The sequence below is a fragment of the Heteronotia binoei genome, chromosome 9 (assembly GCF_032191835.1).
Source record: "Heteronotia binoei isolate CCM8104 ecotype False Entrance Well chromosome 9, APGP_CSIRO_Hbin_v1, whole genome shotgun sequence".
Classification (NCBI taxonomy): domain Eukaryota; kingdom Metazoa; phylum Chordata; class Lepidosauria; order Squamata; family Gekkonidae; genus Heteronotia; species Heteronotia binoei.
In genome coordinates, this window is record NC_083231.1 from 29,460,666 (window position 1) to 29,484,209 (window position 23,544).

Sequence of the window (23,544 nt, forward strand, 5' to 3'; positions counted from 1 at the left end):
TCTCCTGCGCAGGTGAAGTGGAGCTGGGAATGGGCCAAGGAAACGGCTTCAAGTTTCTGTCCATGAAGCAGACAACCCTGAACCATTTTCTTGGTCTAATCAACACCACAGTTTTATTGTGAGATGGAAAGGCATCAGGGAGAAATCAAGGCTGGCTTTGCTGATTTTATGGAACTGGAAGCAATGAGGAAAAAAACCCAACTTTAGCAATAATTTTGTTTAAAAAACTCAATACTTAGAATTACTTGTGCGCACACATGCACTATGGTTACAATACAGTGGCACGAATTTAATTGTTTCTAGCTAATTACTCTAGCTGCATTTTCAAATTCACTTCCTCAGAGAGTACAAAAAATCCATGAAGATGGATCCAAGTGGGTAGCCGTGTTGGTCTGAAGCAGTAGAACCATGTGACCAGTTAGTTTGCCAGACTGCTTGTATTTCAGCTCACAATACCTAATCCCCTCATCTGATAAAGTGTGCTTAAGAGAGCGCACAAAAACTTATGTTCTGGATAAAAATTGGTTGGTCTTAAAGGTGCCACTTGATTCCTGCTTTGTTCTAAAAAATCCATGAGTAATAGTTCATCCTGTCAACTTTTACATTTACAGAATATGTAAGTATGCTTTCAAAATATGACCAGCAAATCCATGCTGACACACATAATGCATATGGTATTAAACAGAATTTCCAGTACTTGTCCAAAATTCAGTTTGCATTTGACAATATTGTGGAATGACAAGAATTATGATAACTGTTTGAATACAGTAATGCTGCAGCTGTTAGCATTGCCTTGCAGAATGGAGTGGAAATACAAATCAGCTTAACACAAAGCATTCACATATTAGGATGGGTAGCGGTGTTCCTCTGTCTGTAGCTGTAGAAAAGATGAGTCCAGTAGCAACTTAAAGACTAAACATTTGTGGTAGGGCATGAGCGTTCATGCTTACTTCTTCAGATATAGCTAGAATGAGGGTCCATCTGTCCTGTATATTGGGAAGCGATTTCAGATGCCAAATGGCAATAGCAAGTGAATGTGTGGAAACATTTTAACTTTCCAGGACATTCAGCTGCTAACTTAAGAGTAGCAGCTCTCTTTCAAGATAATGAAGCTCATTGTCTTGAGCTTCATTATCAGTTCAGCAGTCTCTTTCAAAAAAGAGACTGCTGAACTGATAATGAAGCTCAAGACTATGCATCTTCCCGGACTGAAACAAGACCTAGGTTTCCTGTTTTATTACTAATGCTGGTCTCTCCATGCTTACTACCCCACTGCATATCACATTTAATCCAATCATGGCTGTTACTGTTATTCACCTGCTATTGTCATTTGTTGCTGTGCCCAGCATGCTGTGTTAGAATTCCAAAGGTGTCTGCTGGCTCAAAAAGATTGGGGACCCCTGCATTCTCAATATGGGGGGCACCAGGCTCCATACTACCTACATGCTTGTAGCCTGTGAAAACTCCATTATTTTCCCTTGCAACTTTGAACAGCAGTGTATTTCAATGAAGTAGAGATAAGCCAATTTCATTTTTTGCAATGTTTATGGCTAGCTGAAGTTGCTTGCAAATAAAGGGTTGATGCTTTGAGCCAGTTTGTCTATGCTAAATGGACCTGAGAACTGATGCCTAGTGAGTACTCTAACCTGGGAACCCACAGCCAAAGGGGGATATTTCACTGGAGAGCTATTGTCAATTCAAGAAGACCTGGGGGAGGGGGGTGCAGAGAAGCTTGTAATGCCCAGACATTTCATATTTTCCTAGACTCAGAGCATTTTATATTTTTAGTTTCTGCTATGATTCTTGTGCTTTCCCCCTTATGTTTTATTTTAAAAATTGCATTGGCAAATCCCACTATTCTCCCCACCTTTCCATTTTAAACAAAATATCACAGGAGTTTCAAGCATGTTTGTATTTTAAGTTAAAAATATCTTTAATTGTGTTTCTCTGCATTCTTCATAAAGTTTATATCTTCATAAAGTTTATGATATGCATTGCTCAGCCCCACAAAGTTCCATTTGTGTCAAATCTGGTCCTCGTAACAAATGAGCTTGACACCCCTAGCTTAAACAGTATACTTGAAATTCTAATTCAAACAGACAGAATTGTTTTTATTTTTTTAAATTTTGACTTTAATTTGACTTTTATCCGCCCTTCCCACGAACGGGCTCAAGGCAGGTTACAACATTGAACAACAGCATATAAAACAATTTAAAAACTGTAAAATCAATGACTCTAAGACACCATCCAAACTACACCACAGTGTTTCCTTAGTGTCCTGGTATTAATTTGTTATAATCAATGTCATAATTGATGGCAAGATGCTGATAGAAAGACATAGTGTATGAAAGGAGGGGTCAATTAATATCTTGACGTCTGCTGCCTCACCTGAAAACCTGGTGGAACAGCTCCATCTTACAGGTCCTGCGGAAGCGTAAAAGGTCCTGCAGCCGGGCCCTGATCTCTAATGAGAGATCATTCCACAGGGCTGGGGCCAGGGCCTAAAATGCCCTGGCCCTGTTTGAGGCTAGATGGACATCTTTTCAGCCAGGCACCATCAGCAAATGCTGGTCTAGCAAGCACAAGGCTCAGCTGGGCACATGTGGGGAGAGATGGTCATGTTGGAATGTTGGTCCCTGGCCACTCAAGGCCTCGAAGGCCTTTAGTTGTATAACCTCAAATGAGTTATTTCAACTTTATTTAGAGTCAAACATACACCACATTTTTAAAAAGCCACAAGATATTGGGCAAAGCAGTAAAACATGTATATTTTAAATTAAGCCCAATACATTTGTTACTGCTCCGATTGTATGCTAATTTTTTTCAACATTTGAGTCTTCTGTGAAGGTTTAAATGCAACAGAAACATTCATTCAGACTACAGTTCAGTAAGTATTCAAAAGAATGTAATTGTAAAAACTTAATACAATGTCTAAATCATTGTACTTAAAATGCTTATCGGTTTATCTAATATTCCCTGTCACATTCCTTGATATACATTGAAAGCACTTGGTATTATTTGTCAGGCTTGAAGGTACTAGAGCAGGGGTGACAAATGTGTGGCCCATGGGACAGATCAGGCCCCCAGGGGTCTTATCAGTCCCACAAGCAACTCACTGTTGTCTGCTTCCTTCTCCCTCTCTTGGTTCCTTCTGCGTCACAGCTTGCTTTATCAGTCTTGCTCAGTCACACAGCAGAACTACTGAGCCAAGCCTCTCTTCCTTCTATTGCTGAGGCTCTTCCCCCTCCCTGTCCCCTGGGGAGTCCTCAGTAGGAAAGCAATGTGAACGATTTAGATGAGGAATAACAACAAGCCAGTAAGTGAATTAGACTTAGTGTGTGTGTCCAGACCAAGCTCACCCAGCATATTTCCTTTGTATATTAGGGATTTTTAATTTAGGCTTCTCATATAAACAGGCTGATACTGACCACTATACATTCCTATCTCTATATTCTTGCACTGTCTCATAGGAGGTGCAGTTATTTCTCTGGGGAAGACTATAGTTTTGTAGACAAACACATAGTCCTCAGTCTGCGTCATGGTGACTTCGCATGTTCCTGACCAGCACGTGAAGCAATTTATGTACAAAATCTCGCAATGCTCAGCCGTTTCATGTTTTTCCCTGGGTCTTGGACTCAAAGCATTGACCATGAGATTTCTGTGATGAATGTAAATAAAAATGGGTTTGCAGCTTGCAGATGCACACCTGAACAACACCTGAACCACATACTCAAGACAACAACAACAAACATTATAATTCAGAGCAAGGGGCGTCAGCTGTCAGAGATTGTTAAACAAAAAGTATTGCAAGAATGCTACTGTTTTAACCATGATTAATTTTAATTTTTAAAAAAATATTTGTGTGTGTTTGTGTTCTTTATATTATATCCCTGCTACCTGGCATTACATTTGATGATGCACATGGCCTGGCCCCACAAGGTCTCATTTATGTCAGATCCATCTCTCACAATAAATGACTTCAACACCACTATACTAGACTTTTGGTTTAGTATTTCCCTGAGTCTCTAAGTCCCAACATCACACTGTATAAAACCAACATTGTCTCTTTGGAAGCAAGTTATAACAGAGTTTGATTATAAGGCCCTGTGTTTACATAAGCCAAAATACAGGCAAACAATTTTTCATTCTGCAAAACTTGTAGCTATATAAGAATATCGAGGAAAGTAGTTTAACCTCAGAATTTTGCACTCATATAAAACAGAATTTGACATTTCCTATGTGTTCATAATTTGAGATGGCTCAGTGGTCCATGATCTTTCTCAGAACGTAGTTTATAATGAACCAAAGGTGCAAACAGATCCATGTTTCCCTTGCCTGCAAAGTTAGGCTAGCAAGAAATCAAAAGACTGTAGCCATCTCCCAAAAGTTACAGCACTAATTGTTTATAATGTGATATATGCCAATAAAGTTACAGCACTAATGGTTATCATAATGCATTATTTAAGTTCTTGTAAAGTCTGTTACCCTTAACGTTTTAATTAAAATTGAGTGGTTTAATAACTGGCTTCGTAGCAATTTCCTGCATGCTTTTAGGTGCAACACATTTCTTAAGTTCCAAACTTTAATTCAGTGGCTGCAGCTGCATTCAGAAAATTCACCACTCAAGTTCGACAGGATATTCTCCAACAAGGCAGGCTATGCAGTGGCCGACTTTCCCAGCGCGAAACTTGTTTGTCTTAATGTTGTTTCCACTGTCTTGCTTTGCTTTGATACTTTCCTGAACAGATGATACCAGTCCTTCTACCGAAAGGTAAACAACACTGTCAGCTCCTAAAAGCGAGGGGAGCAGGAGAAGATAAATAAATTTAAAGTTCTATTACTTCACTTAAAGTAAACTTCTAAAAACTAAACTTTTAACCCAAAGATATTGAGCTTCTGGAATCCAAACTTAAAATGTATAGGAGCGAGCCATGCTAACAGTGAATGCCCTAGGAGATGACATTCAGTAACTGAAACATTATACCATCTCATAGAAGCAGTACGCAGACTCAGACCACAGAACAACTCCCTTCAACATTCCCTATTAGTTTATTAAGTTCCTTGCAAAATTGCTCTGTTCGGCTATACACCTTTACCCAGGGGTAGAATTCTAGCAGGAGCTCATTTGCATATTAGGCCACACACCCCTATTGTAATCAATCCTCCAAGAGCTTACCAAAAAGGAGCCTTGTAAGCTCTTGGAGGATTGGCTACATCGGGGTGAGTGACCTAATATGCAAAGGAACTCCTGCTAGAATTCCATCCCTGCCTTCACCTCTCATAACTTTCCATTTGCACAATTTAGCTCCACCCTTCCAACAAATATCATAGGCATTATTTTACCTGTGACTTCTAGTAATAATTCTGAATATATCTTTAATTATATTATAATTACCTATGAATATACCTTTTAATTATGTGCTTAAATCCCACTGTCTTTCAATTAATGTTCTTTGGATTACAACCATAGCTTTTTTTATTACATGATGCATTCAAAGTGCATCAAAGAACTACCACAGAACAGATATACAGTTTTGTACCAAAGGTCATGAAAAGGCAACTCAAAGAATTTCTATAAATAAGCAGATAGATCTCAATAAATCTGCAGAGAGAAGGGATTTCCATCAGCAGAACAAAACTGTCTGGCTTCCCCTCTCATGTGGCAGCTGAAAATTATTCCTGCCCCTCCTGGGGGACAGTATGGCTGGTGTATTTGGGTTCCACATCAGGAGATGGGGAAAATCAGCAAAAGTCATTCCCCCCTTCTATTAGCAGAAAATAACCACAAGATCCAAGTCAATACTTTGCTTTTATACACAGCTTTAAAATAAACATAACATTTTACCTATGTATTTAGCCAGGTCACGAAATTCAGGCTTGTTAGCAATAAGTTCTTCTTTTGTTGGTATATTTATTCCCATGTAACAAGGAAATCTTATCGGAGGTGAAGCTACACGAATGTGCACCTGAACAAAGATACATTATTAGGATACTGTATTTTGACTGCACAAGACATTGGCCTGTGCAGAAGTCAAAGTCATTGCAGCAATGAGCCCAAGATAGCTATTTGTTAATGGAGCTAAATGAAGTTGTATTTGCTTCTGGGGAGTGGAGCGACAGAATAAACATCAGGAATGAAAAGAAGTGAGTGGACACCTAGGTGTGGGAGAAAGAGAACAAACATTGTGGACACTTCCCCCCTCCCCTTTTTTTCCTTTTCCATGATAGCTGATAAATTGTTGCGAACAGAAACAAGAACAGTCATCTTGACTCCATCTCAGAACTACAAGCAACATTCACTTACCTCTTTAGCACCAGATTCCCTCAATAGTTTAATTATGGGTGAAATGGTGTTGCCTCGTACAATGGAATCATCAATAAGAACAACACGTTTCCCTTTGAAGTTGTCGGACAATACTCCAAACTTTTTGGCTACACCAAGCTGTCTTAACCTCATGTTTGGCTGAATGAATGTCCTTCCTACGTATCTGTTTTTGCACAATACTTCGATGTAGGGTAACCCACACTGAAAGCAGAAAGAATGTAAAGAACACTTGATGAGGTAGCTAAAAACAACTCCGTTCTGGCCAACATTTTTAGCTCTTCTACACACAAATGTTTACAGTAAGCAGAAACAGTTCAATTTTACATTACACCTTATATGAACCTAATATTTGCTTGCTACACTTTTCATCCTACATAGGTTTTGTTCATTATGATCCAGGGTTTTTTTGTAGCAGGAACTCCTTTGCATATTAGGCCACACACCTCTAATGTAGCCAATCCTTCTGGAGCTTAAAGTAGGCCCTGTACTAAGAGCCTTGTAAGCTCTTGGAGGATCGGCTGAATTGAGTGTGTGTGGCCTAATATGCAAAGGAGTTCCTGCTACAAAAAAAAAGCTCTGTATGATCACATGGTCACCAGCACAGCATTTCTGGGAGGTTAAAGCAAACACCTTCCTCTCCTTTTTTACAAGGAGAAAAACAGGCTGGATCCATCCAACCGATTTCAGAAGGGCTTGTTTCCAAGTAAAGATACTTAGGACTGCAGCCTTAGATATCTATTCTGCAAACTGTCCTGGAAAGAACCTCCTCTTTAGATCACAATATGCTAACAGAATATTGGTATATTATGTATTTGGGGGGACAGTTTTCATTCAGAAGACTGATCGATTCCCAAGAATGAAGTTAACACCTAACTTGAGGATTTCATCACAGCAATTAATGCAATCTCCAGTTCTTAAAAAGATCATGCAAACTGAAGCAGTGAAGATCAGGCTCTTGTGTTGCATCACTCATGGGAATGCACCATTGTGAAGGGGGGGGAATGGTTTATGGAAACATGAAACTTTAAAAGCTTATTCCAATTTCAGTCCTATCAGCAAACCCCCCTAAAACATTTAGTCACTAGTCTCAAGGCTTTGGAATGTATCGCTTGATGACATAAACTGAGAAGAGTAGCTAGAAGGAAGAACTTTAATCCATCAGATAACTGGCTGTATGTCAGCTCACCAACAAATGCAATACTTGGCCTTGGGCAAACCAGTCTCTCACTGCCTCCATCTACCATCTGTAATACATGGATACTAGCCTATTTCACAGGGCTATTTAATTATTTCTGTGATCATTTATCAGATTTGTAGAAAGTGGTAGAGAATGGTTGTTTTAAATTAGCACCAATGTTCCAGGATAACTTCTTTGAAAAAAACCTGGTTGCTGACTATTGTATCTGTCTGTGGATATATTAATAAACAATATAATGATGGAACACCTTTCATAATTTTCACTGTCTAGTGATTTGATATATTTAAATTTCTTATTAGCCATCTTGAATTAAATGAAGGAAAGGCAAGGACAGAGATCTTGTGAATAAATTAACCAGTAGTGAGAAATATCACAAATATCTCATGAAATATCACAAATATCTCATATACTAAATGACAAATATTTGCATTAAAAGCATTTTTTGCAAGAAAAATAAAACCAGGTAAAGACATCCAACAGTACCTTTTGTGCATAGCCAAGGGCTGCTGGAGTTGCAGATTCTGGGACTGTGCTAACCAAATCTGCTTCTACTGGAGCTTCAATAGCTAGTTGCTGGCCACATCTCCTCCTTACAGAATATACCATCTGACCTATGGAGATTGAGGAAAGTTGAGAGTTTTCCTATATATCATTGTGATGGATGTCTCTGTTTTTTGCTGTTGCCTTTCATATTGCAAAATGTATTCCTACAGGAACAGAAGTCCAAACCAAGTCTGTACAGCAATTTAATCTGTTGGCATATTAACTGTCACAGCCCAATGCCCCCTTTGGACATTCCCCCCAAACAAGCACCAGCTAAAGGGAAGGACTACATGGAGACAGCCCTGTCTGTCTAAATCATAATTCCTGTGCTCATCAGGGCATACAAAGCTGTTCCAAGAAAGCATCTACCCTTAGACTGTACTCAGTTTTTTGTCTAGTAAAAAAGCTAATTTTATACCCCGCTTTTCTCTACCCTAAGTGGCTTACAGTCACTTTCCTCTCCCTACAACAGGTGCTTTTGTGAGGTAGGTGGGGTGGTGCGGAGAGTTCTGAGAGAACTGTGACTGGCCCAATGTCACCCAGCAGGCTTCATGTGGAGGAGGAGTGGGAACTCAAACCTGGTTCTCCAAATTAGAGTCCGCCGCTCTTAATCACTCCTTTGCACAAAGCTCGAATTACTGGAAACATTTAAATTAGGAAGAAATCTAGAAACAGTGAAAAGGCATCAATGAAGAATTATTTAAACTACCTCATTTCTTCTTTGCTTGGTTTAAGAGTAAGGTTAAAGGTCGTTTTGTTTCAAGAGGCAGCTCTTGTCAAAAGATGTAGATCTCCTACACAGTCCTCACGTAAAAAGAGTGCCACCAGCAGATTTCTTATTCCCTGGTTCTGCCTCTTTTTAAAACCCTAAAAATCCCACCTTGGTAATTAAATCAGACAACTACCATGACCTTGGTGCCCACTGCCAATTAGGCATGTGTGAATCACTCGAGAAACAGTAACTCTAATTCTAGAAATAGAGCAATGTGGGCAACCATGCCTCCTCCTCCAGCTAACAGAAGTCTATTAACATGCTAATTAACTATTATACAAGGAAAAATAAGTGCACACATTGTATAATTAATTTATAAGAACATAAGAGAAGCCATGTTGGATCAGGCCAATGGCCCATCCAGTCCAATACTCTGTGTCACACAGTGGCCAATATATGTACACACACACACACACACTGTGGCTAATAGCCACTAATTCTGGAATTCATTGCCATGATGCCATTAGAAGTAACAAAATCTATAAGCTTAGATGGCTTTAAAAGAGGACTAGACAAGTTCCTAGAGGACAGGCTGTGCAAGGACTGAGTCGTTACTGATCCATGGAGTGACATCACATCATGATGTTTTTTGGCAGACTTTTTGTTATGGGGTGGTTTGCCATTGCCTTCCCCAGTCATCATCTGGACAGGAATACCCAGCAGCTATTAGCCATGATGATTAGATACAACAGCCATGTTTGGAGGCAATACACCTCTGAACACCAGTTGCAGGGGGACAGTAACATGGAAGGCTGCTGCTTTCAAGCTTGCTTACGGAGTTCCTGAATACATAAGGTTTGTGGATGGTCACGATATTGCACTAGATGTGCCTATGGTCTGACCTAGCATGGTATCTGTATTCTCTTGAGAGACAGCTATGTGAGACACTCCTCAGAATGCTTAGACCAGGGTTGGCAAAACTTGCTTAACATAAGAGCCACGAAGAATAAATGTCAGATGTTTGAGAGAAGGAAAGAAAGGAAAGGGAAAGCTAAGTGGAAAGAAAACATCTTTAACTTTAAATGCATTCTTTAAGCTGCCGGCTGGCTTGGAGATGTGATTTAAAGAGATAAATGCCTTCTCCAAGATGGCCAATGGTGCGGTAGGGGCTTCGAGAGCCATACAATATGTGTGAAAGAGCCACATGTGGCTCCTGAGCCGTAGTTTGGCCACCCCTGTATGGACCTTCTGTATGGAACAGATCAGATTAGACAGAGGAAATGAAATATTAGTTGTAACAGGCTTTCTAATGGGGCAGTCTTCAGCAGAGTTATACTCTTCTAAGTCTACTGGAGTTAGTATTGCACTATTATGTCAAACAGGTGCAGGTTTGAGCAAGTATAACAGAAGCATCCTCAAGTTAACAATTTATGGTATGAAATATTAAAAGCTGTGAGTACAGTATTTAACAGGAAGGCCAGAGAATAAACAAAAATAAAGATGTTCACTTTATTCAGCAGACTTTCTGATTTCAAACATAATTTCCTTGCTATGTATCCTGCAAGTGGGCAAGAAGGCCGCAAACTGACTATACACGAAGTATCACTGTGTTGCCAACAGAAATGTATGGATTTTAGTTTTGGTTTTTTTGCTAGTACTACATAGAACCAGAACTCTCACAATAACTCTGCTGCACAGGCGGCCCATCCACTAAGCAGATTAAACAATTGCCTAGGACAACAGAGGATGGGGTGACACCAACAGTTGGCACACACGATCAGCAAATTCAGTCTCAATAAGAGCATAAGAGAAGCCATGTTGGATCAGGCCAATGGCCCATCCAGTCCAACACTCTGTGTCACACAGTGGCCAAAAAACCAGGTGCCATTGGGAGGTCCACCAGTGGGGCTAGAAGCCCTCCCACTGTGCCCCCCACACCCAGAATAGAGCATCACTGCTCCAGACATAAGAGCATAAGAGAAGCCATGTTGGATCAGGCCAGTAGCCCATCCAGTCCAACACTCTGTGTCGCACAGTGGCCAAAAAAACAGGTGCCATCAGGAGGTCCACCAGTGGGGCTAGAAGCCCTCCCACTGTGCCACTTTTGAAGGTTAATAAATAATAAACTGATAACCCTCTAGGAGCACTGAAATAGGTCTAATGTGAATAAAATTCCTTCAGTGACACCTTTCTGACATATCTCAGAAGTTGAAAGACATTCCCGCCTTTCCATAGACTTTTCAAAAATCTTCCAAGTATAAGATCTATCCACTTGACAAAACAGATTTTGTCACTTGCCTTCAAAGATGCTGTCAGGCCTTGCAAAATATACATATTCAAAAATACAGAACGCTGATGCATCTCCTTCAGGTCTTGGTACAACATCCAGGGTTTGGACATCGTATCTGGATATCTTCACGATTTCCCCAGGCATGACTTCACGATAATATCTTAAAAAATAAGTTTGCATGAGTTAGAAATCACCATAAACCTTGTTTTTTTTAAAATACATACTGCAACCTGAAAATTAAACAATGCTGAGCCTTTGGACTGGAAATATGCAATAGGATCTACATTCCCTTGCTGTGTTGTCATCACTAGTAATACTCAGGAGCATGGGGGAGGGGAGAAGCAGGAATGCTGGCCTGAGTTCATCAGAGAATGGCAGGCTAAAAATATGATACAGGAGATAAAATAAAGCTCAGCTGCTCTCTTCCTCACTCCCTTTTAAATGCAAATTTCTAATGCTCTTATGGCTGTGAAGAAATGCTTGAAAATGTGGGGAATGGTGGAATGAGATTGGGAACAGGACTTTAATGCCCACCGCATCTACTTGGCCTCCTCTTGTGATAACCGTAATAAAGCAGTGCAAAATGCAAGAAACCACAAAAACTATCAGTTTTGAAAAATGTGTACAGAGCAGTAAATCCACTCTTCTTGACACTGGATTTTAATTTTTCTCCCCCCCTTCACCGCACACAGTTAAAATTAGCTTCCATGGTAACTCGGAGAGATATTGAAATATCACAGAAGGTCAGATTAATGCTTTTGTGTTCACTTGACGTAGCAGAAATATTGCTAGAGTTCTTTCACGGCTACCTAAGCAGAAGGTAAATATTAAAAACTAAGTGCTGATACGTTGCCAGTCAGCACTCACAGACATACTACAAGACCATATGTTAAAATGCCCTAAAAACTGAAGAATGTTATTAATTCAAATTTATTCTTTAATCTAAGGGGTTTGCTTACACATGCCAAAATTCTTGGGGCAGACCTATCAAAGTGTCTCATTATCAATTATTTAATTCCTAAAAGGAACATCTTGCAAACTGGCATTACATTTGTCTACCACCTTCCAATGTACTGCCATAATGACCATATGCTCTATTACTGGTGAAAATGCAAGTACATAAAGGCTCCTTAAGTTTTAAATCAGATGTCATGCTTTCTCCTCGTTACTGTAACATGTGATATGAATGCATGATGTGATGACATGTAATGACCATGTCCTCGCACCATACATTTCCCCTCCCCCTGTTTGCTGTTGGAGGCAAAAATATGCAACATGTTAATGTCTTGTCACACTGTAAATTTATGGTGAACTGAGGAAGTACTTGATATAGGAGGTACATGTTTGTGGTAGTTCCACATGGCCACAATGTATGAATATGAAAACTTTAGCAATTTCTCCCATTTGTGTCTACCTCAGCTGGCCTCCCTGCTGCAGTTCCAATTTAGCTGAGGGGTCCATTGACTCCACCTATGTGGCCCAAAGAGGTTTTTATGCAAGCGATGCTACCTATTTTTAATCTAGTGTTTTAATGGTTTTATCAAGTATTATTGTATATTGTAATGGGCTGTTGACTTGGCTTCTCTGTTGTGATTCACCCTGATCTCGCTTGCAGGGAGGGTGGAATACAAATCAATTATTCCAGAAGTTCTTAGTTTAAAGAAGTACTGTTCTTATTCCTGTATTCCTTATTCTTATTCCAAAATATTCCTGTGCAAATTCTATAGAGCTACATTGTCTCTATTCTCAAAGAACTACAAATAAAAAGAGACAGACTCCACAGTTGTGTAAAGGAAAGGAAAGGTCCCCTGTGCAAGCACCAGTCGTTTCCGACTCGGGGGTGATGTTGCTTTCACAACGTTTTCACGGCAAACTTTTTACGGGGTGGTTTGCCATTGCCTTCCCCAGTCTTTTACACTTTCCCCCCAGCAAGCTGGGTACTCATTATGCTGACCTCAGAAGAATGGAAGGCTGAGTCAACCTTGAGCCAGATACCTGAATCCAGCTTCCACCGGAATCGAACTCAGGTCATGAGCAGAGAGTTCAGACCACAGTACTGCTGCTTTACCACTCTGCACCACAAACAAATTAGTTAATGGAATGAATGTGCTGTTTCCAGTTCTTACACATAGACCTAGGGAACATAGTTGGCTCTGTGCTGTTAATAAGTAGTTGGTTTTCACAGATGAACCATCACCTGTTTACTCCTCTAAATAAAGGCATAGCATGCAATCCAGCCTCCTTAACATCACTGAAGTATTACTAGTGACTTCAACAGGATTCAGATTGACTATTGCGATCTTGCTGAACTACAAAATGGCAAAATTTACCTAGTTTGATGGAGGAAGGGACAATATCAATTTTTGTGTAAAGAACTTATAATAAATACACTTACTCTGCGCCAATAGATAAAAAGCTACAGGATTCTGAGGAAACTACCCATCCTTCTGTTTCAGAGTTATTTTTCCCTGTAACAGAGTGAAAAATTGTAGTTAGAATGCTTTCACAATCTTGAATCATTAAAAGGTGTTGCAAAAACGTATTACTATTTTCCAGTATAACAGAGTTGATCATTTTTCAACACAGAGAATTTTAGCTCACTGGTAATTCAGCTTGTAAAAATACTGAGTACGAATAGCCAGTCTATAACTAAACATATTTGTTTTATTGAATTTTATTTACTTTATTCATTGAAACTTAACATACTCATTTTAAAACAAATGAAAAAATGAAACAAAAAAAACCTCCTTTGTTTTAATCTGTTTTGAGGTGAATATGAAATGAGGAAGCACATTTCCATCAGTAGACTGTTTTTCATCTGGATATATTTTCAGGATCATATCCCTTATCCAAGCAACCCTTCTGTGTTTATTCTGTTTAAGAGTATTTGAAACATTTCTGAAAATACTCTGGACGCATACTCTTGTCACATTACCACATAAAGAAATCACTTCTAACATCCCAGATATTATGGGCAAATTCTTGAGAACTATTACTTGTCACATAAAAAATTATTCCAAGATCCTCATTAATAAATTGTTCTAGCATGTGTTGCTTTCAGAGAAGAAATGGGCTAGTTGTATAAGCAGGACTCTTTTTTTGGTAGAAAAAGCCCGGCAGGAACTCATCTGCATATTAAGCCACATCCCCTGACACCACCAGCCGGAATTGCATTCCTGTGCGTTCCTGCTCAAAAAATGCCCTGTGTATAAGAAGAGATGTTCCCCTAATTATCCTTTGTATTCCCCCATTTTTATAATTTTTCAATTGTTACAATATCTAGTAGAGGTGGCTCAAGCCAGTCAGGAAAGTAGCAAAACCAAGCAATTCAAAAAAGGCAGCATTTTTACCGTAATTTCTAGGCATGCAGAAATACATGACTTTGTAAATCAACCAAGTTGTTTTTTTTAAAGTGGTAATTATCTAAAATGAACACAAATTCAGTATTGCTCAAATATAAACATACCAATAGGCTAAGTAAATCTCACCTTTTTTATTAATATCACCAACTGGAACAAGACGGCCAATGCAGAGTGGACGGTTCCCATAGGGATCTCGCACTGCATAAATAATATCTTTATGCATCATCAGAAGGGAATACGAAGTAGGTGTTTCATTCATTAAGTTTTTGATCCTGAAACATGAGAATTAATTTAACCTGCTGTCTTTATCAGTGCTAAGAATTCAGACAACTGTTATCATAGTTTTGTGTAACTGTAGAGTGGCTGCCATTTTCTTTCCCTTTAAAAGGGATTTTTTTTTTACCTTGCTACCCAGTCTGGGGTATCGTCTTGCTCCATTGGGGGAGTGAATGCCAGCAGCTGGGTGATCAGTTCACTGTCAGAGCTGGTGGATAATCCTACTCCATGGCGCATTAGCTATTAAACAAAGGACCAAAAACAGCACCATCAAATCTAGGCAACTGTTTTATACAGTTTTAACAGACTTAAATTTCCTGAAGAACAGAAGGAAGTGGGAAAGACCCAGCACCTTTTAAAGTCAAAAGAACCAAATCAAAGAAAACAGGAGGGAAAGGGCTAAGAAGATCCATGCTAATACTTCAGCTGGCTAACCACCATTCCTTCTTCCTAGGAAATACTAGAAATTGTAGTTCTGGGAAAAGAATGACTGGAGGGGGAGACAGGAATTTAAAACAGAATTCTCAACACCCTTCTAAAAGGTCAGTCCCCAAGACTCTTTGGGGGAAAATCATGATAATTAAAGTAGTGTATAAAACCAATATAAGTTTATGGTATAACATAAACCATAAGGAAATTGCTCATGTTCCAAAGCATCAAAAAAAATCCTATTCGCTTACTAACTTTGTCAATTTCTGCACGTTTCAGAAGGACAAAGAGCTCATAAATCTTCCCACCATAGAGAAATGCACATGTGGCCAAGGAAGGAAGAGATCTGAATTCCCAGTGGGCCCTGATAGGGTGGAAAGGCGGCATAAATAGACAATAAACTCCACTGTAAACTCCAAAGGTGTTGACGTTCTCCCTACCTTACTAAGCAATAGGTTTGAGTTCATTCATATGAGAAGAAGAAGATATTGGATTTATATCCCACCCTCCACTCCGAAGATTCTCAGAGCGGCTCACAATCTCCTTTACTTTCCTCCCCAACAACAGACACCCTGTGTGGCGGGTGGGGCTGGAGAGGGCTCTCACAGCAGCTGCCCTTTCAAGGACAACCTCTGCCAGAGCTATGGCTGACCCAAGGCTATGCTAGCAGGTGCAAGTGGAGGAGTGGGGAATCAAACCTGGTTCTCCCAGATAAGAGTCCGCACACTTAACCACTACACCAAACTGGCTCTGGTGTACAAGAACACTGGAACTAAGTACGGAAGGGAACATGGTTGACAGCAAGATAACGGAGGAGTTTGGTTTATTTTATATATAGTGTTTTGTACAGAAGCTTCTATCTCTTTTAGGAGGTACCAAATTTTGAACAGAAAATCCCAGGAAACAGCATCAACAGTAACAGAACTGACAGTGACAAATGGACTGATTTCCCCACCCCAAACATTAACTAGCAGATTAATCCAACAATTAAACAAATCCAACAATTAAATAAATGAACGACATAAAATAAATACAAAGTTTGTGGGGAAAACCTGGAAGTGTTAATGATTCCTAACAAATAACTATGCATTTTCTTACCCCAAACAAAACATGGTTCTTGCTACTTGTAGTTACTTCCTGAGCATCAGGAATAGGGATGCCAGCCTCCATGTAGGACCTGGGGATCCCCGGAATTACAGTTCATCTCCAGACTACAGAGATCAGTTCCCCTGGAGAATATGGATGCTTTGGAGGATGGACTCTATGGCATTGTACCCCACTGAGGTCCCTGTCCTCCACAGACTCAATCCCAACTCTCTAGAACTTTCCCAACCTGGATCCGGCAATCCTACCCCACCATCCCTCACCAGAAGACAAGGGAGACCAGGCAATCCATATAAGGAAGCATAGTATAAAAATGTAGACTAATTCCTACCTTTCTTCTCAATCGTGCTGCATTTGTCAGCTCGCCGTTGTGGGCCACAGCAATCTTCCCATGCAGTGTTTCCACAACAAATGGTTGGCAGTTATCTAGTACAGAGACTCCTGAGGTGGAGTATCTTGTGTGGCCAATTCCAAGGTTTGAAACATACAACTTCTTCAGACTGTCTTCGCTGAACACATGATTAACCAGACCCATTCCCTGTAAACAGAAAGGAAATTGAGTAGATGACCCCAGTGCCCAGAAGATTTTAGCAAACTAAAACTTGTCAACATACATGAACACAAACACACTTGTAAAAATTCCTGTTACTTCAGCTCTTTATGTCTGATTGGTAAACTGAGCCTTTATTATTTTTTTAAAAAAGCACAATATGTCTTCCTCAACAGGTCAAGGGCTTTTTAGTCTATCATATCATCATCATCTGTGATGGGCCTTGGGCCAAAACTCTTTGTGACAATGGTTGTTCCATGTTTTAAAACACAGAGTTGTTTCAGCCTTTGGTGGTCCAATTTTGAACAGCAAAAAGGGAAGCATGGGAAAGGAGCACTAAAACTCCTCCTTCCCTGTGAGGAAAAAGTGCTTCTAGTTTTAAAGTTCAGCTGAGGAGAACAGAAAATGATGTATGGTATGGGCAGGGTGATGATGGCAAGTGGGCCTCTATACTTCTCACTTCATGCTCCTTTTTTCTTAAAATCAGACCCTCCCCACCCCTTCTTTCTACATGAATGGAATAATTACACATAGAACTATCATATTCCTTGGGTCCTCAGCTAAGTTACCTCATAGAGTTACTGCAAGGCGAAAGCACACTGACTTCTTCTTAGATAATAAAGGCAGACTGATGACTGGACTAGTGAAAATGCAAGGTCAAAATATGTATGAATCACAATTTAAATACTTCTTCCTGATACAAGTCAGCTGTTGTTGACCTGTAGTTTAATATGTAATATGACTGATTCTGAGTGCTCCCTCTCACCATGGTACTACTGCACATTTCTTGTGATTGAAAGAAAAAGGATATATTTTCAAAGTACTTGTTTCCAAAGTACTCTAACTGGCAAACTCCTGAGGAACTGCAAATAATGAATTAAAAAACAAGCGAATTTGGGGATGATTTCAGATAAGAGGCAGAACTGGGATCTAATATTTATACCCTGCCTTTCTGCCCTTCAAAATATACAATATAAAATCACATTATAAAACAATTAAAATAAACACTCCTCCCAAACATACATCATTAAAACAATTGTAAAAGAATATAAAAGTTAAAATATATTGTAGGATAATTTATTAGGAGTATGCTCATATCAAAGATTGTAGAACAGAGAAAGCAAATTACAAGATAACATTCTTCAGATTTTTGGCTCATGTAAGCTCTAGTGCCTGTCTTCCAGTTTCTCTGTCTACTGCCTGCACCTATTTATTCTCCTATACATAATACCTTAAAGGCTACAACAGAAGTTCTCACCATCAAGTTAATCCCTTATTTGCCATATGATGAATATTCCTTATTGATGTGTGTTATATATTCTTGCGTTTTACAGACAATCTTTTAAAGATATGAAGAGGTCAGATTCTTTATTACTACTTCTATTTAACAACACAAATAATAAACCTTTCCATTTTACCTTGTGCACTTTGAAGGATTGGGCTGTTTCTCCATCACTTGTCACAATCCCAGCACTCTCTTGGCCTCTGTAGAAACAAAAAAAATCTTAAAGCACATGATTTATGAATAACATAATGCCATGAGCCCTTGTGATGCTTATGTTCAAGCAGAGCTTTGAAACAATAATAAACCCCCCCATCAAATTCATTTACCAAAGATGAAAGTAGGACAGATATATTTACCACCGAATTTCCTCCAAATTAACATCTCTCACCAGCATGTAGTTCAAACATTCAGTCTCTGAAATCAGTATTTCACTAAGTTTGATTAGACCATTTAGAATCTGTTCAGACAATTATTTGGAGCCAACCAAATAATTTGGAGCCAACCAAATGATAAAGGGAGGAGGGTTTCCCTTAGACTACCAAAAAGGTTGTGTTGGCAATCATAGCACCTGAATGCACAAAAGCTGGGAGTTGTAGTAAGGAAGTGAATTGGGTGAAATTAAGTGAATAAAGGGGTTGGATTCAACCCAGTAATTGCCCCCTCAGACTAGGAGATTGGGGTAACAAACTCTGCCGTCTGTCCCCCTCACTATGGAAAGTAGTGAACAATCCAAACCAGGAAATCTCATGTTAAACATCTTCCTGAGAAGACAATGCCTTTCTCTAGCTGGTTTAACCTTGTAGGCTCAGTACATTTCTGAATGCAGTCTTCTGATCTGGACACTCACCCACGTGATTTCAGTTAGCAGGAATGGGACAAGCAGCCCTGGAGAAGTCTTAACAGATTTCAGATATATTCTAAAGTCATGTACATTTTTTTTAAATCTTAGAACTTTCTGCCACCATCAGAACTACCGTAATCCATTTCCCCACTATTTCATCAAACGCACATAGGTTGCCAGTCTCCAGGAGGTAGCTGGAAATCTCCCAGAATTCCAACTGGTCTCTAGTTCCCCTGGAAAAATGGCTGCTTGGGAAGGTTGATTCTACACAGGGCTTTTTTTGTAGAAAAAGCCCAGCAGGAACTCATTTGCATGTTAGGCCACACCCCGACATCACCATTGTTCCACACAGGACTTTTTTGTGGAAAGGCCTAGTAAGAACTCATTTGCATATTAGGCCACACCCCATGATGTGAAACCAGCCAGAACTGTGTTCCTGCTCAAAAAAAGCCCTGATCCTACAGCATTATACCATGCTAAAGTCCCTCCCTGTCTCTAAACCCTGCTGTTCTCAGGCTGTAAACCCTCAACATCTCTAGGAATCCCTCAACCCAGAGCTGATAACCCTAGGGTAAATTATTGTCAGGTGTTATATATGCAAGTCTTTCAACAGAGCTTTTTTGTAGGAGGAACTCATTTGCATATTAGGCCATACTCCAAGCCAGCCAGAACTGTGTTCTTGTACGTTCCTGCTCAAAAAAGCCCTGCTTTTAAACATTATTAAGATTTAGAGCATTTTAATCTAACAAACCAACTAAATGGTGTTAACACATAAATACTGGAAAATGAAACGAACACCCTGCACTTCATAATCCTAAACAGAGATACACCATTCTAAGCTCATTTGACCCCCGTGGATATAGAAGATTGGGATTTCACTACAGTCTCCTAACCTTATCTTTAATAACTCTAGTTGCTTTTTTGTATCAAACCTGAGGCTATTAAATTTATAGACTGTAATTTATTACTATTTTGACATTTCCTAGACTGTTTCACATGGAAGCAACATTAAGGTTGGTTTTCCCCCTCCAGATTCCCCAGGTAACTCTTTCTCTCTCTCGTTTCCCAAACAACATCAACTGCCATACTTGCTGATATGGAACTCCTATGCACTCTGTATTATTCCACAGCACCCTCTTTTCATACAGACCTATATGTCAATTAGCATACATGCTGGTTGCTTAGGGGAACTAGCAGTTTGCCTCACACACATGACCCTTCGGTCCCTCAAGAGGTCAGACTGGCAGCAGCTCTCAAGGGTGTCAGGCAGAGATCTTTCCCATCACCTATTACCTGATTGTTTTAACTTGAGATGCCAGAGACTGAATCTAGGACTTCCTGCATGTCAGGCAGATGCACTGCCACTGCATCATAGCCCCTCCCTTAATATGACCACAAAGTATGTTTTTAGTAGTATGCATAAAGCTTCAGCTAGAATTGACATGATAAGTTTTAAAAATATTCTTAAAACAAAGGCCTTGTTTGTAAAATTTTATATAATTGCTAGAATCAAAAGAGAAGAGTACTAACACCTTAAAGTCTCAACACAAAAAAAAGTATAGCTTTTCTGTTGCTATGAATTGCCTAAAGGGTATCCATAATTTACCCAAACTGGTAGCTTTGTCCGCACAACACAGTAAAAGTAGAATAGATGTAAACTTGCAGAATTTAGGGTACACATTTGCTTGGGAATAAGCATTACTGAAGACAGTGTGACTTACTTCTGAGTACACATGCATACAATTGTGCCACATTTGGTCTATGAATCATAGACTTCAGCAGTAATTTTAGGGCTCTAGAACAAAAATTCTATTTAGATGAAAGTACTGGGTTGCTAGCAATTCTGCACAGGAACACGGTGCAAATCTATCATGGTTCAGGCTAAATAAACCGTAGAACAAATCCAGTTATTTTATATGCCTTATAATACAGAGAGTGTCTACTGCACAGGGGTTTTAAACAACTTGGTTCTGCTCAGAATTCTAACCAGCAGAAGGCAGCTTATTCTAGATGCCAATTATTAAAGTACTTTGCAATCATTTATGCCTGAGCTGCTTTATCTTCCCTGCCTCAAATGCAGAACCTGCTTATTTGGCAGTTTCTCAAGTTACTCCCCTCAGGCAGCTTGAGCCAGTAAAACTAGATCCTTTCATCTCTGTGGAGCTTACTGACAACCAGCCGTCTGGTTTCCTAGGAAACAAAATCTTGGCTAGAAATAGTGAATCATTTCCAGGTCACTTTCAACATGGAGAGTGGAGCAGGAAGGCACTGGACTGAAGAGGAGGTTAAAGCCTTGTTAAGCGTCTGGTCAGAAAAAAATATCAGAAAGCAACTCCATGGAACCCTGAGGAATAAAGGGATATTTATTTACATTGCTAAAAGGCTGCAGGAGGTGGGGATCTGCAGAGACTGGAAACAATGTCGTGCAAAGTATAAAAACCTGAAATATGAATATAGGACAGTTAAATATGCCCACAACTCAGGAGATGCTACAAAGACCATGAAGTTTTTCCATGAACTGGATGCCATATTGCAACATGAACCTGTCACACAATTAAAAGAGGAAGAAAACAGCAGGTGCTCAGCAAATGAGATCATAAATGCCACCAGAGAGAACAATGAAGGTAAAAAAAGCTCTCTTTCCTTCTTATTTTGTAACCTAAAATACCTAAAGGCTTCCAGGATTCAAAGCCACATAATGCACCACGGATGGTACAGTTAGTAGAACAAACTGACTTAATTCACCCCCTCCTTGTTGGCGTGTGTGTGTGTGTGTGTGTGTGTGTGCGCGCGCGCAGGGTGGGGTGGCTATGCACACTAGCGTTTCTATAAATACATAAACCTGATGAAGTTAAACTAGCTGCTTCAGTCAGATTCAGGAGAGACTATTGCTGTAAGGGGGGGGGGGAACAAACCCAGCAGGGCCCTCCTCCCTCGAGTTCTATTGCTTTTTTACTGGTGATTTATCTTTAACAGCTGATATCACTTTTTTTGCAGCCGTCCAGGGCAAGGGGAAAATAATTGTGGAATGAGTAATGAATGGTACAGAGATTTCAATTGGTCTAAATGACTAATTTATCTAGAACTGGCATGAAAATAAAGAGGGTCAGCATTGAAAGTCACACATTAAGAATGAGGAGGAAATGCTGTTCCTTTTGCAGATCACCCCTCCCACCCCAAATGAGCCCTGTCCAACTGCTAACAGACTAAATTAAAAAAAAAAAAACAGGTACAATGTGGTTTTAAGTCGTTTGATTGTCAAGTACTGAAATGTCACACCAAGCAGCTTCATATTCTGACAGCTGTCATCTTTTACCCACAGCCCTCCAGGATGACATGCAACAAAATCTATTCTTGCTTTGTCCTTAAAAAGAAAACCAGAAAAATAAAATTTAGAAAGGCTAAAAAATAAGAAACAGCCCCCCATACGAAGATAATAAAATAAGGCACTTGGTTTTACTATTTCTCTCTAGCATGAGATTTACTTTTACACCACGTTCAGACAGAATATTTTAAAATTGCTGTTCTGCTTTGTTTTTCTTTTCTTTTTTTTTTACAGCATTCTTTGTCAGATATCTGATTTCAACTATGAGGCCAAGAAATGCCCATAATATTTGGCTCTATGTGTGCACGTCTTGGATGAAAAATGCAAAGTCATTACCTAGACTTCCAAAATCAAATTCTAATTAATGTTACATGTTGGGGTGGGGGGCTGTATATGACAGAAACATTGAAAATGTCCAGCGGTCTTGCTTAGACAATTCACATTTTTTTAGCTGTAGCTTAGACTACTACAGCAACACAATTTTCAATCCTTCTTTCAAAATCTTTTAGCTATATAAGCCCACCACACTTCATTTTCTGGCATTTGCATGAAAAACACATTTGCATGAAAAACACAGACCTTAGCCACAGTGTATGTGTGTATATAAAAAAAATTTTGCCACTGTGTGACACAGAGTGTTGGCCTGATCCAACATGGCTTCTCTTATGTTCTTATGACCTTGTTCCTTCCCTTAATTTAAAGGAAATGTTACCATGGATCACACAGATGTTCAATGGGGAAAAAATTAAGTGCCTTTCTCCCTTCCTTTAACTCTTCTACATAGGGATCTATAGTTTGAGTTACATTTTAGGGCCAGTAAATACATTGCAATTTCCTGCAAGAAATCTGTCTCTATGTTGCACACATATGTGCATGAAGTAACATTGTCATCAGAGAATACAGCAATTATGCATCCAATACAGGCAAGGTCTTATGTCAGGGAAAAGCTCTGCCCTACTCATATTCCAGAAGCTTCTCCTCCAGCAAGGGTGGCCAAACTGTGGCTCAGGAACCACATGCGGCTCTTTCATACATATTGTGTGGCTCCCAGAGATCAAGGAGGAACTTAATGCAGGATTACTCTCAAGTAAGCATCAGGACCTCCCTCAGCCTCTGAGCACTGACCCATAGGTAGGTGACTATTTCTGCTGTGCTTGAAGTGGGGAAGGAGAGGAAAATAGGCAGGTGAAGTGGGGAAGGAAGGGGGAAAAGAGGCAGGCTTGCAAGCTCTTCTCCTCTACCACAGAGGTCGTCCAGAGACCTAGAATAAAGAAAGAGAGTGAAAGAGCCAAGGAAGCCACTGG

General features: G+C 39.7%; 1 protein-coding gene across 1 annotated transcript in view; it reads left to right on the plus strand.

Moving 5' to 3' along the window:
• Positions 1-21,145: 21,145 nt before the first annotated feature.
• Positions 21,146-23,544, plus strand: part of PAICS (phosphoribosylaminoimidazole carboxylase and phosphoribosylaminoimidazolesuccinocarboxamide synthase) — a 48,692-nt gene continuing 46,293 nt past the window's right edge. The window contains exon 1 of the mRNA XM_060247365.1: positions 21,146-21,539. Within this exon, the coding sequence (XP_060103348.1) occupies positions 21,161-21,539 (379 nt within the window). The 5' untranslated portion in view covers positions 21,146-21,160. The remainder of the gene's footprint in view (positions 21,540-23,544) is intronic.